The 14,076-nt window shown below is 34.7% G+C and overlaps 1 protein-coding gene across 3 annotated transcripts in view; it reads left to right on the plus strand.

Annotated features, from left to right (window-relative positions):
* WDHD1 (WD repeat and HMG-box DNA binding protein 1) overlaps positions 1 to 14,076 on the plus strand; it is a 66,364-nt gene that overhangs the window by 28,122 nt on the left and 24,166 nt on the right. For all 3 annotated transcript variants that reach the window (XM_045566827.1, XM_045566812.1, XM_045566819.1), the window contains 4 exons: positions 1,682 to 1,866; positions 3,097 to 3,338; positions 5,352 to 5,489; positions 9,396 to 9,552. In XM_045566827.1, the coding sequence (XP_045422783.1) occupies positions 1,682 to 1,866; positions 3,097 to 3,338; positions 5,352 to 5,489; positions 9,396 to 9,552 (722 nt within the window). The remainder of the gene's footprint in view (positions 1 to 1,681; positions 1,867 to 3,096; positions 3,339 to 5,351; positions 5,490 to 9,395; positions 9,553 to 14,076) is intronic.

The raw sequence follows: 14,076 nt of genomic DNA on the forward strand, positions 1-14,076 counted from the left end.
TTAGTTCTACACTCAACCTCTAAATAGCTTTTCAGCATTTTATTCTCACTGTAGTTGATTTTGTTGGATAAAACATATTTTTAAAAACCTTAATTAAATGGCCTGGAGCTCTTTGGTTGATTTATATTTTATGGTTGATTTATTTTATGGTTAACTCAGTTTTAATCTTTTCAACCCTATAATTGAAATTGTGTTAAAAAAAATTCTCCTTTGTAAAATGATACATAATGAACATAAGTAAGTATTACTGTATGTCTTATAATACCTCTTGGCTATACTTCTAAACCTTATTTCTCATATTTGTTGTTATATAGAAGATTATACAGATTCCAAAACACTAGTTAGAAGGTGTTTTTTAAGAAGGCAACTACTAGTTTAATACATTCTTAATAGAGAGTGATAAGTACTAAAGGGGAAAAAACCCTATTTGTCCCTTTCCTCACCGCCCCCCTCCCCCCAACTAGAATGTAAGCTCTACAATGATAGGGATTTTTCTATTTTCCTTACTGGTATGTTCTTAGCATTTAGAACAAAGTATTGCACAGTAGACATTAAATACATATTTCTTGAATAAATGAATGAATATATTTGCTTTTTGCCTTAAGTTTGAGCTCTTAAACAGTTTAGTATTTCTATTTGTTGGCTATTTGAGGTTTTCCACTCCGAGCATTTTGCCTGTTGTGTATGCCTAGCATAAATTTTTCTGTAAACATTAAGGGTAATATTTAATATTAATAAAACTTCTCATTGCCATCAGTAATCATCAAGTAATAGGTCTTAGTTTTTAGTGTCAATATTTTATTTATAGTTTTATTTATAACTAATTTTAATAGAAACACTGGGGCCTACAATGTACATCAGTGGAAGACAAGTTTTCCAAATGATACCAAACAGTGTCAATTTCCTCTGCCTTAAAATGTGTATGTGTATCCTATGACATTTAGTTAGTTGGAACAGAAAAAAAAAATCTGTTGTTGTTTGCATCCATATTTGTAAGTAAAGTTTTAAAATGTTTCTTTTGGCCCGAGAGGTGGCTCATGCCTGTAATCCTAGCACTCTGGGAGGCCAAGGAAGGAGAATTGTTTGAGCTCAGGAGTTCGAGACCAGCCTGAACAAGAGCAAGACCCCATCTCTACTAAAAATAGAAAGAAATTAGCTGGACAACTAAAAATATATAGAAAAAATTAGCCAGGCATAGTGGTGCATGCCTGTAGTCCCAGCTACTCGGGAGGCTGAGGCAGGAGGATCACTGGAGCCCAGGAGTTTGAGGTTGCTGTGAGCTAGGCTGACACCATGGCACTCTAGCCCAGGCAACAGAGCGAGACTCTGTCTCAAAAAAAAAAAAAAAAGTTTCTTTTGAGGAATTTAATGGTTGGGTTGTTCAAAGGCCAATTGTCAAGTACTTTTTAAATAACAATCATATAACCTATTTTTAAATATTAAATACTCCACTTGTTAATAAATAAAACTAAATGTACTTTATTCTTACCAAGAGAAGAATAATTAGTAATTGTAGCTCAGGTATTCCTACTGCTGTCTGAAACTATTTAGAGTTAGGTAAGATGTGGTAGTTTCCATAACTTAAATCTTGATACTAACTGAATTATAAGATTTGTTAATTTGTACCTACTTATTTTAGGAGCTTCACTTTTTCTTAAACTTATATTTAACCTGTTTGTAGGTGTGGAACTCTGCTGGAATTATTCGCTGCTATAATGATGAGCAAGACAATGCCATAGATGTGGAGTTCCATGATACTTCCATACACCATGCAACACACTTATCAAACGCTTTGAATTATACAATAGCAGATCTTTCCCACGAAGCTATTTTGTTGGCATGTGAAAGCACTGATGACCTAGCAAGGTAAATTCAAAATTACTAGGAAGAGCTTGGCACTGTTGAACTATTAGATACAATTGTGGAAAAGCAATGGATGCAGAATGCATTTTTTTAAGACAAAATATTTTTCTCAGTTTTTTGTTTTTAAAGCTGATTGCCCTCTCTTAATCTGTTTCCTTCTTCAGCTGGTAATAGTACTGATACATTTTATGGATTTTACTATCTCCCAGGTGATTTGAAATCAAAATCTTTCTAATTGGATGTATTTGTTTACCAACTAGGGGCACAGGTCACCTGGGAACTTGCTGGAAGTACAGAATCTCAGACCCCACCCCAGACTTCTGAATCAGAATCTGCAATTTTAACAAAATCCTCATGTGATTGAGTACATATTAAAGTCTGAGAAACATTACATTAGGTCATTTTAACTTTTTAATTGGTCTCCTAATTTACACATTATAAAATTAACTCAATACTTCATTCATTATTGAATTAAATCAGTTAGTAAAATAAATCATTGTTGACTCAGTGTCTCTAATTCAGAATTTCATCTATGAGAATATTTCTATGTGCAATTTTGATTCTAGATAATCCTTTGTTTTCCTTGAATATATTATTTCACAGGTGTATACAATATTATCTTTTCATTTTAAAATTGAATATTAAAATTACTGTTCAGAAAGTCATTACTTCCTCTGATTCCAAATACTTATGGTATCTGCATTCTGAAGCTTAAAGAATTTGTGTTTAATAATAACTAACATGTGTATATACATGTACAAGGATGAAAGACTGAAAACATATATCAACTTTTTAGCAGTGATTAATAATCTCACTGGTGGTGTTGTGTTTTTTTTTTTTTATTCTTCCATATTAACTTTTTCTTTTGCAGTGAGAGAACTGTTGCTTAACGTTTTGATGCTTCCTTCCTTTTTTAAAACTGGGTTGTGATTTTGTGTACGTTTCCAATATAAAATCACACTTGACAGTTTTTAGCCTGCCTTTTTTCATTTAACATTATGTTGTGAGCATTTTCCTGTATTTTTAAATATTCTTCAAAAATATGACTTTTTATGGTTTTAATATAGTTTAAGGATATTTCATAGTTACTTTCTTAAGGCAATTTCTTATACTAGTAATGTATAATAGAAAAATAACTATTTGGTTTTGTTATTGGGTATCATGATTGGTTATATATGTAAATATTACATATGAAAGTTTGATTGATTGTTTCTGTCTTGTTTAAATTTTTAGCAAGCTTCACTGCCTGCACTTTAGTTCTTGGGATTCAAGCAAAGAGTGGATGATAGACATGCCTCAGAAGGAGGATATTGAAGCCATATGTCTGGGTCAGGGATGGGCTGCTGCTGCCACTAGTGCCTTGCTCCTTCGATTATTTACTATTGGAGGTGTTCAGAAAGAGGTCTTCAGTCTTCCTGGGCCTGTGGTGTCAATGGCAGGACATGGAGAACAGCTTTTTGTTGTTTATCACAGAGGTAGATTTTTTTCTAGTCTTTTGTAATTTTACCATGAAGTAAAATGGAAATTACTTGAGCTTTTTTGTTGTAGTTACTGTTTTTGTTTTGGATTATATACCTCATTTTGCATTTATATAATATTTGCATTAGCATAATCTTTGAATGTAGAGAATTTTGTTTTATTCACTAGTAGCAATGAAAATGAAAACTATAGAGGAACTGTATTATAGAGAGAATTCCAAGGTAGAGTTTCCCATTCCTCACCTCAAGTCTTTCTTCAGTCTCTAAGACTGGTCTTATCAAGGTTACTGATGATCTCTTTATGCTTTATATAATTCAATAGGAAATGCTTTCTTTTCTTGGCTTCTTTGACATCATTCTCCCAATATTTTTTCTCAGTGGCTACTCCTTTTTCGCCTCTTTTGTTGACTTCTTCTTAGCTGACTTTTTAGCTAGACTGTAGCCCCTTCTCCTCTAGTACTCTGTCTAGGTCAGGGACTTTCAGTCTTTTGACTGCTTAGCCACAGTAAGAAATAGATTCTATGTTGCTGTTCTGCACATATCTGCAAATATCACTGAAATAAAAGTCTCATGGACCACCTTTACTCTTTGATGTCATTTTTTTTTAATGCTGGTTGCAACTCTAAATTGATTTTATGACTTACAGGTCAAAAAATGCAGTTTCAGAAGCTACCCTGGGGAATTTTATCAAGACCCACGGCTTTAAGTACACCTCTGTATCTGTGACTTCTAAATTAGTATCCCTAGCCCTACCCTGTCCTGTGTCTCCAGACTTACATATCCAATTGCCCACTTAAAAATCTCTATTTAGAGTTTTGACAGGCATCTTAAACTTAACTTGCTCACAATAAAAATCTTTTTTTTCCTTCCAAACTTGTTTTTTGTATAGTTTCCCCATCTCAGTAAATGGCATACTAACAATCCAGTTTCTCAAACCAAAAGTCTAAAAGTTATCCTTATTTCTTCTCTTTCTCTCACCCTCCACATCAACTCCAACAGCAAAATGTCCCTTCTATGGAATAGCATTCTAAATCTGTCTCTTTTCATTTCCTCCACTAACACCCCAGTACAACCCAGATGTTGTCTCACGGACTGTCACAGTAGCCGCCTAACTGGTCTTTCAGCTTCACTTCTTGCCTTCCACAGTCCATTCTCCATAGCCTACGTGGTGCACCCTAGGTGATCTTTTAAAAACATAAATCAGATCACATCCCTCTTCGGCTCAAATCTCTGACTTTCCTTCACTTTTAGAATCAAAATCCAATTTCTTATCATAGCTGGCAGGGTGATACTGATCCTGCATGGTCTGACCTTTGCCTACCTCTTCAAGCTCATCTCACCACTTTTTCTGTTATCACCGTGTTCTGGTTACACTGGCCTTTTTGTGTTCTTGGAACTCTCCAAGCTTGTTCTTCCTACTTTGGGACTTTTCATTAGCTGTTCGCTCCACCTGCCATCATGTTCCTTCCCCTGATGTTTGCATGGCAGGCTCCAACTTGCAATTCATATCTCAGCTTAAGTTTTACTTTCTCAAAGAGGCCAACTCTGACTATAGTAGAGTTTCACTTTCTCAGAGAGGCTAACTCTGACTAAAGTAGCCACTTAGTCTCACACTCTGTATCACATTATTATAATAATTCTTTGTATCATTTTTGTTTTTCTTGTGTTTTTTAATTTGGCTGTCTTCTACTTGAATTTGAATTTCATGAGAACAGTGACTTTGTTTATGGTGGCCCCGGTGCCTAAGCTAGTGCCTGGCACGTAGTAAGCTCTCTGTAAATATTTCTTGAATGAATGAATGGCCACTTACAGTGAGTTTATATAAATAGTCCATGTAACGTATTATTCTGTTTCTAATACCTGAATAGTGCCTCAGTTAGGTGGATTATCTATAAATAATAGTTCTAGTTAGTCTAAGAATTTACCACAAAATGAATTCACAGAAAATTTAGACTGCATTATAGCTGAATAACCTTTGATGCTTGATTTGTATTTATATTTTCTCAATAGGTACAGGATTTGATGGGGATCAGTGCCTTGGAGTTCAACTACTAGAGCTGGGGAAAAAGAAAAAACAAATTTTGCATGGTGACCCTCTTCCTCTTACAAGGAAATCCTATGTTGCATGGGTTGGGTTTTCAGCTGAAGGCAAGATAAATTTTTTTCTTTATATTAAAGATAGATGAAATATTTTTTATTCCTAATTAATTTCTTTAAAGATAAATTGTCTAAATTTTGTGTTTTAAATCTTTGTTTTAATACGTTAACAGAATTGGAAGCTGCAGTTGTTAGGCAAGGTAGCCATTTGTCTTATGTACAAGATCTCTTTTCATGAGAATTCTGATTAGAAAACTTACAAAGAGGGAAATATATTTTTCTTTTTTCTTTTTTAAATGTTTAAAAAGTTTTTCCTACAATTTGGGGGAGTAACCAGGAAATATATTTTTCTGAAAGTTTATTAGATAGCAAGAAGGAGATACAAATCAATGGTAAAGTTGTATCTTTTCCAGCAGATTGTACACAAAAATTAGGAATTTTCTAGAACTTCACTATTAATTACAATAGCTACTAGCCATGTGTGGCTACTGAGCACTTGAAATATGGCTCATATTAATTGAGATGTTCTGTAAGTAAAAAATATTGTCTGATTTTTGAAGACTTAGTATGTGAAAAAATATAAAAATCTCAGTAATTCCTTTATATTGATTACATCTTAAATAGTAATATTTTTGATATATTAAATAAAATACATTATTAAAATTAATTTCACCCTTTTTTTAAAAATGTGGCTCTAGGAAATTAAAAGTTTACATTTGTGGCTCACATGATATTTCTATTCTATGGTACTATCGTAGACTCAGTTATAGTGGCTTATGACAGATGATCTGAAGGACACTGAAGAGTACCTTATTTTAAATCACCTGTTAAAACTGTCTCAGAGAGGGCTTAAATATTTCTCTTATTAGAGATTCATGTTCTTCATTTACATTACTGGAAATTCCACTTTGTCTTTAAAACATCAATTATTTCTGGATGTGTTTTGTGCTGGAATATTATCATTCATGCTTTAATAATATGACAGTTAATAACTAACGTTTGTATAGCCTTTTTTTCCCCAAGCACCAATCAGATCCAGACTCTGAGGAAACTGATGTTTGTAGAGCAGGAGGGGTATGAAGCCACAGATAATGAAAGGGATAGTTAGATAATTTGCCATTCACTTCCTCAGTTGGAAGCAGAGTGAGTGGGAAACAGGAATGCTTACCTGTTTTCCTAGGTAAGAATTGCTTTGCCTAGGAGTTGGGGACAGAACTGTGACAATGCCAACAAAGAGAAGAGGGAGGAAGAAGAGTACCAAAGATAAATTTCTTTACATCATCACCTTGTATCAGATTTTGGTCATTTTTCCAAGTCTCTTTAAACTAGGAGCCTTTAGATTCATGTTTTTTTTTGTTTTTGTTTTTAACTAAAATGGGCTTAACATTTGACAAAATTCAATACCCTTTTATGATAAGAACGCTTAACAAAATAGGTATAGACGGGGCCTACCTAAAAATGATACAAGCTGTATATGACAAACCCACAGCCAGCATCATACTGAATGGGGAAAAATTGAAAGCATTCCCACTTAGAACTGGAACCAGACAAGGTTGCCCACTGTCCCCACTGCTGTTCAACATAGTGCTGGAAGTCCTTGTGAGAGCAATCAGGCAAGAGAGCAGAATCAAGAGTGTACAAATGGGGACAGAAGAGATCAAACTCTCACTCTTTGCTGATGATATGATATTATATCTAGAAAACCTTAAGGATTCAATCAAGAGACTCCTGGAATTGATAAATGAATTCAGTAAAGTCTCAGGATACAAAATCAATACACACAAATCAGAGGCATTCATATATGCCAATAACAGTCAAACTGAGAACCAAATCAAAGACTCAATACCCTTCACAATAGCAACAAGGAAAATAAAGTACCTAAGAATATATTTAACTAAGGAGGTAAAAGACCTCTACAGGGAGAACTATGAAATACGGAGGAAAGAAATAGCGGAGCATGTAAACAGGTGGAAAACCATACCATGCTCGTGGATCAGAAGAATCAACATTGTTAAAATGTCTATACTTCCCGAAGTGATCTACAGATTCAATGCAATCCCTACTAAATTACCCACGTCATTTTTCACAGATATAGAAAAAATAATTTTACGCTTTGTATGGAACCAGAGAAGACCCTGTTTAGCAAAAGCAATTTTAGGCAATAAGAACAAAATGGGAAGTATTAATTTACCAGACTTCAAACTATACTACAAGGCTGTGGTTATTAAATCAGCACAAGATCAGGTTATTAAATCTGGCACAAGAACAGAGACACAGACCAGTGGAACAGAACTGAGAATCCAGATATAAAATCATCCTCATGTAGCCATCTAATTTTTGACAAAGCAGACAAAAACATACACTGGGGAAAAGATTCCTTATTCAATAAATGGTGCTGGGAAAACTGGATAGCCACATGTAGAAGACTGAAACAAGACCCACACCTTTCACCTCTCACAAAAATCAAATCACGGTGGATAACAGACTTAACCCTAAGGTGTGAAACTATTAGAATTCTAGAAGAAAATTTGGGAAAAACTCTTATAGACACAGGCCTAGGCAAAGAATTTATGAAGAAGACCCCAAAGGCAATCACAGCAACAACAAAAATAAATAAATGGGACCTGATTAAATTAAAAAGCTTCTGCACAGCAAAAGAAGCTGTCATGAGAGCAAACAGACAACCTACAGAATGGGAAAAAATTTTCACATACTACACATCCGATAAAGGGCTGATAATTAGAATCTATTTAGAACTCAGGAAAATCAGCAAGAAAAAATCAAACAACCCTATCAAAAAGTGGGCAAAGGACATGGATAGAAATTTTTCGAAAGAAGACAGAAGTATGGCCAACAAACATACGAAAAAATGCTCAACATCTGTAATCATCAGGGAAATACAAATCAAAACCACAATGAGATATCACTCATCTCCGGTAAGAATGGCTTTTATCAAAAAGTCCCAAAACAATAAATGTTGGCGTGGATGCGGAGAGATAGGAACACTCATAGACTGCTGGTGGAACTGCAAACTAGTGCAACCTCTGTGGAAAGCAATATGGAGATACCTTAAACAGATACAAGTAGACCTACCATTTGATCCAACAATCCCATTACTGGGCATCTACCCAAAAGAACAAAAGACATTCTATAAAAAAGACATCTGCAGTCAAATATTTATAGCAGTTGCAAAGATGTGGAAACAACCCAAGTGCCCATCAATACATGAGTGGATTAATAAAATGTGGTATATGTATACCATGGAGTACTACTCAGCTATAAGAAACAATGGTGATATAGCACCTCTTGTGTTTTCCTGGAGCTGGAACCCATTCTACTAAGTGAAGTATCCCAAGAATGGAAAAATCAGCACCACACGTACTCACCATCAAATTGGTTTCACTGATCATCACCTAAGAGCACATTTAGGAATAACATTAATCGGGTGTCGGGCAGATGGGGGGGATGGGTGTATACATACATAATGAGTGTGATGCGCACCGTCTAGGGGATGGACACATATGAAGCTCTGATTGGTGGGGGGGGGAAGGGCACTATAGGTAACCTAAACTTTTGTACCCCCATAATGTGCTGAAATAAAAAAAAAAAGGAAGGTAAAATAAAAACATTTTTTTAGAAAAAAATAATGGGCTTAAAAATTATTGTTATATTCCAGCAGGTGGCATAGTTTTCACTGAAACTATCAGTTTTTTCTCTTTATTTGGGTAAATTTTAGTCATAGCACATGATTTTTTTTTTTTTCCGTTTTTCAGTTAGGTCTTACTCTATATGGTTATGAAAGTTTATGGGAAATAATTTTAGATTATTTGCCTTTTGTTTTTTGCTTTTTGCTTTTAAAATGGAAGTTGAATCCTTAGTATGTAATTTTGAAATAGGATTTATTTAACAAATATATAGCTATGTCTCCAAGTGATTCCTTTTTCTGTTGTTTTATAGGTACCCCCTGTTATGTGGATTCAGAAGGCCTTGTTCGAATGCTTAACAGAGGGCTTGGTGATACATGGACTCCCATATGTAACACGAAAGAACACTGCAAAGGAAAATCTGATCACTACTGGGTGGTTGGTATCCATGAAAATCCCCAGCAACTAAGGTGGGCTATGGCAAAATGTGTGAAGTTGACTCTAAAAAGTAACTTTGAAATTCTTTGTGTGAGTGTATTTGTTTGTCCTTCATCTTAGTCTATTTACTTGCTTTCCATAGTCACTATTAGGAATTTGTTTATATTCACACTGATGCTTTCAACCAATTGCTTTATTTGAAACTTGTTGAACAGAATAGAAATTAAGTTTGTTAGTGTGACTGTAGCATCATTTCAGCCAGACAGGGAGGGGAGTTCTGGTTAAACATGGCATTTTACCTTTTATTATAATCTTTTTTTTTTTGACTGTGATTTAGAATTAAATATATATAATTTAGCTGCTTTTTGAGATTTTTTTCTTAATTATTATAATAGGGGAAGGGGCTAATAGCATTTTAATAGTTGACTGCAAGTATAGAATTCTTAGTTCAGAGAGTATCAACTTAGTACTGTGCTGAAGATTTTCCTCTTTTGATTCCTGATATCTTCTTGGTCTAAAAGATTGTCAGTGAGGTGGGCCACAGTGGGGCATGCATGTGATCCCAGCTACTCAGGAGGCTAAGGTCGAACGATCACTTGAGCCCAGGAATTTGTGACCAGCCTGGGCAACATAGTGAAACTCTGTCTCTAGATAAATAGAGCATTTCCATCATCTACCAAAAGAGATGTATTAAAAGCAAAAAAAGATTGTCAGTGACATTGTGTAGGTATTTGGTGAACAAAGAGGCCTCTGCTTTCATGGAGTTTATAGTCTGATTGTAGAGACACATAACATAAGTGAAATATTAATTACTACTTGAGATAAATTCAGCTAATTAATCTGACCAGACTCATGATGGAAAAAACAGAAGAGCAGGTTCTGGGTGGGATGATCATAGAAGACTCTTAACAGAGGTAGCATTTAAGGTGAAGCGTTGCCTAAGTGCAGTGTGACTCACACCTGTAATGTCAGCACTTTGGGAGGCCAAGGCAGGAGGATCACTTGAGGCCAGGAGTTCAAGACCAGCATGGGCCACATAGTGAATCCTTGTCTTTACAAAAACTTTTACAAATTAGCAGGACATGGGGCCATGCACCTGTAGTCCTAGCTACTGGGGAGGCTGAGGTCAGAGAAAGGATCTCTTGATCCCAGGAGTTGGAGGCTGAAGTGAGCTATGATTATGCCACTGTACTCTAGCCTGGGTGACAGAATGAGAACCCTGTCTCTAAAAAATAAAATTAAATAAATAATTTTAAAAAGGTAAAGCTAATCATATGTGTGATAAGGGACTTGTGTAGAGTACCTAAAGAATTTTTTTCTTTTTTCTTTTTTAATGGCCTGGACTTTAGTTCAAAAAGAATTCTTACAACTGAAACAAGACAACCCAATTTAAGATTGAGCAAAGGATTCAATAGACATTTCTCCAAAGAAGATATTCACTGGCCATTAAGCACTTGTAAAGATGTTCATTAGGGAAATGCAAATCAAAATCACAAAGAGATACTACTTCACAACCACTAGGATGGTAATAATTAGAAAGATGAACAGTAAAGATGTGGAGAAATTGGTACCCACCAACATTGCTGGTGGAGATGCAAAATGGTACACTCTGGCAGTTCCTCAAAAGGTTAAACATAGAGTTACCATATGACTCAGCTGTTCTACTCCTAGGTACATAACCAAGAAAAAAGAAAACATTCATAAAAAAACTTGCACTTGAATATTCATAGTAGATTTATTCATAATACCTAAAAAGTAGAAACAATGTAAATATCTGTCAACTGATAAAGGTATAAGTAAAATGTGGTATATCCATATAATGGAATATTATTGGGCTATAAAAAGGAATGAGATGCTGATACATGCTACAACATGGATAGACTTTGAAAACATTATGCTAAGTGAAAGAAGACAGATGCAAAAGGCCTCATATTTTATGATTTCATTTATTTAAAATGTCCAGAATAAGCTATCTATAGAGACAAAAAGTAGATCAGTGGTTGTCAAGGGTGGGTAGGGGGGAGAGTGGAGCAGAGAATAGGGAGTGGGAATACTAATAGAATACTAATAAGCATGGAATTTCTTTTTGGGGTGATGAAAATGTTCTGGAATTAGTGATGATAGATAACACAGCTCTGAATATACTAAAAACTACTGAAGTGTATACTCTATGGTATGATACGACTGGTACATTCTATATGAACTCTTGGTAAGTGAGTTACATAATATCTCAATAAAACTGTTATTAAAAAGGATGAGGGTATTATCTAATGATGTGCAAGATGTGTTAAGTGAAATAAATACCATTTGTGTAAAAGGAGGAGAGCATAAAAATACATAATTGTATTTGCTTACATATGCAGAAGAAATCCTAGAAGAGTAAAAGGGAAACTGACGGCAATAGTAGTTACCTTGTAGGCAGAGTGCAGTGGCTCACACCTGTAATCCTGGCACTTTGGGAGGCCAAAGTGGGAGGATTGTTTGGGGCCAGGAGTCTGAGACCAGCCTGGGCAACATCAAAAGACCCCTGTCTACAAAAAAAATAAGAAAAATTAGCCAAGCATGGTGGCACATGCCTGTAGCCCCATCTACTGGGGATGCTGAGGCAGGAGGATCACTTGAGCCCAGGAGTTCAAGTCTGCAGTGACCTATGATCACACCACTGCACTCCAGCCTGGGTGATAAAGCAAGACCCCATCCCTTGTGGAGAGAAACTCAGTGGACAGTATAGGAGACTTTTCTCTGTATTTCTTTTTATACTTTTTGAACATGTAAATGTATTACTTGTTCAAAAATTAAATAAATTGAATTTTTAAAAAATGAAAGTGACAATTCTATAAATCAGATAAGGTTAGAAGTCAAGTTCAAGAAGACTTCTTAATTTGGCTACGTGGAGATTATTGGTGATTCACAAAGGTGGTTTTTGTGGCATGATAAAATGTTAAATTCCAGATTGGGATGGGAATGGGAGGCAAAGTGAAAGTAGAATATGTGGACAGCTCTTTTCAAGAAGTTTGGCTATAAAGAGGAGCAGAGATTTAGGGTAGTACCTAAAAGAGGATGAGAACTCAAGGAAGGGATTATTTAACTTGGGTGATTCTACAGCATTTTTCTAATATTTTGGCAATGGAATTTAGTAAAGAGAGTGAGATTGACAATGTAGAAAAAGGAGACAACCAAATGACTGATAGCCTCAAAAAAAAATGATGACAGATTTTAGACCACTTGTCTAAAATAGGAAGACTGACATTTTATCAGTTGTATGAGAGGGAAGAAAACAGGCACAAATGCAGATAGATCTGGTAGTTGAAAGGTGACAGGAATTCCTATCTTCTGTTTCTGGCTTCTGTTTTTTGGCAGATTATGAAGCAATTCAGGGTATTTTTGGAGGCAGTGGTTGGCATCGTATGATGTTTGAGAAGAGAAGACATAGTCTTAGAGAATTCAAAATTGAACTTAGTGAAGAGCCATAAAGGAATTACTGGCTAATTCTGTATGTCTTATCTTTACAATTATAATCTCCAGATATTCCATTATTGACATATTTAGTATCAGAAGAAATATATTAGTTAACTATTTTTAATAGTTCTTTTGGTATAGGTTGTTCTCAGGACTGTCTTGCATGTCCATTTCCAGGAATCAAATATTTAGTGATTTGAACTAAAAAATTCATAGTCTATCTTCACAGGAGGTTAAGGTTTAAAGCTATAAGGATTTTTACTATGCTGCCTATCGTTTATTCAAGATGGTTCTTTTTTTTAGTGAATGTCATTATCTTAGGGGAGGTGTGTGGAATTATTCATTTGTAATGAATAATTTTGTTTTTCATTTAATTTAATATTATCTCACTATGTTGCCCAGGGTGGACTCAAAAAGAGCCCTTTTTAAATGTTGAACATTTCATGACCTCCAAATGATAATAGCTCTACATTTAGTCTCAGCTGATAGAGAAAATTCATAATAACATAAGCTTCTATAGACCTAAAAATTATATTTTAATATAAATTTACATTTATAAATTACATTATCTGCATACATGTGAAAATTCTAGTACATTAAGTGGAAACTTTTTTTATTTGGTCTACAGATAATTCATGGTGCTTCTGTGAATTCATAGACCCTTTACAATAGTTTAGCATCCCTACAAGGATAAAAGAATGGGAACTACTAAGTTCTTTTGGTCTAGTTCCTGTGTTCCCAGCCCTTCTCCCCAGTTTTTACATATGAGAAAACTAAGGTCCAAAAAAGACTAAATAATTTGTTTGAGATCACAAGTCTAGTTAGTGGCAAAGAAAACTTACAATTTTTTCTGTTTTAAAAATGTAAAAGAATAAACACTTCTTTCTCCCTTAAGGACTAGCTTATTATAGAAGAAGAATTACTGAGGGGATTCTTATGCAGCAGGCATTTGAAACACTGAAAAGATATGCTAAAAAGTCTGTTCATAAAAATATACTTATTTGTATATACTGTGATAAATTGACTGTGGGATAGTTTTAACAATATATTTTCCTGGCTTTATTCTAAAGAATAAACTCGAATAAGAATATTTTTGA

This window comes from Lemur catta, chromosome 1 (genome assembly GCF_020740605.2).
Source record: "Lemur catta isolate mLemCat1 chromosome 1, mLemCat1.pri, whole genome shotgun sequence".
Classification (NCBI taxonomy): Eukaryota; Metazoa; Chordata; class Mammalia; order Primates; family Lemuridae; genus Lemur; species Lemur catta.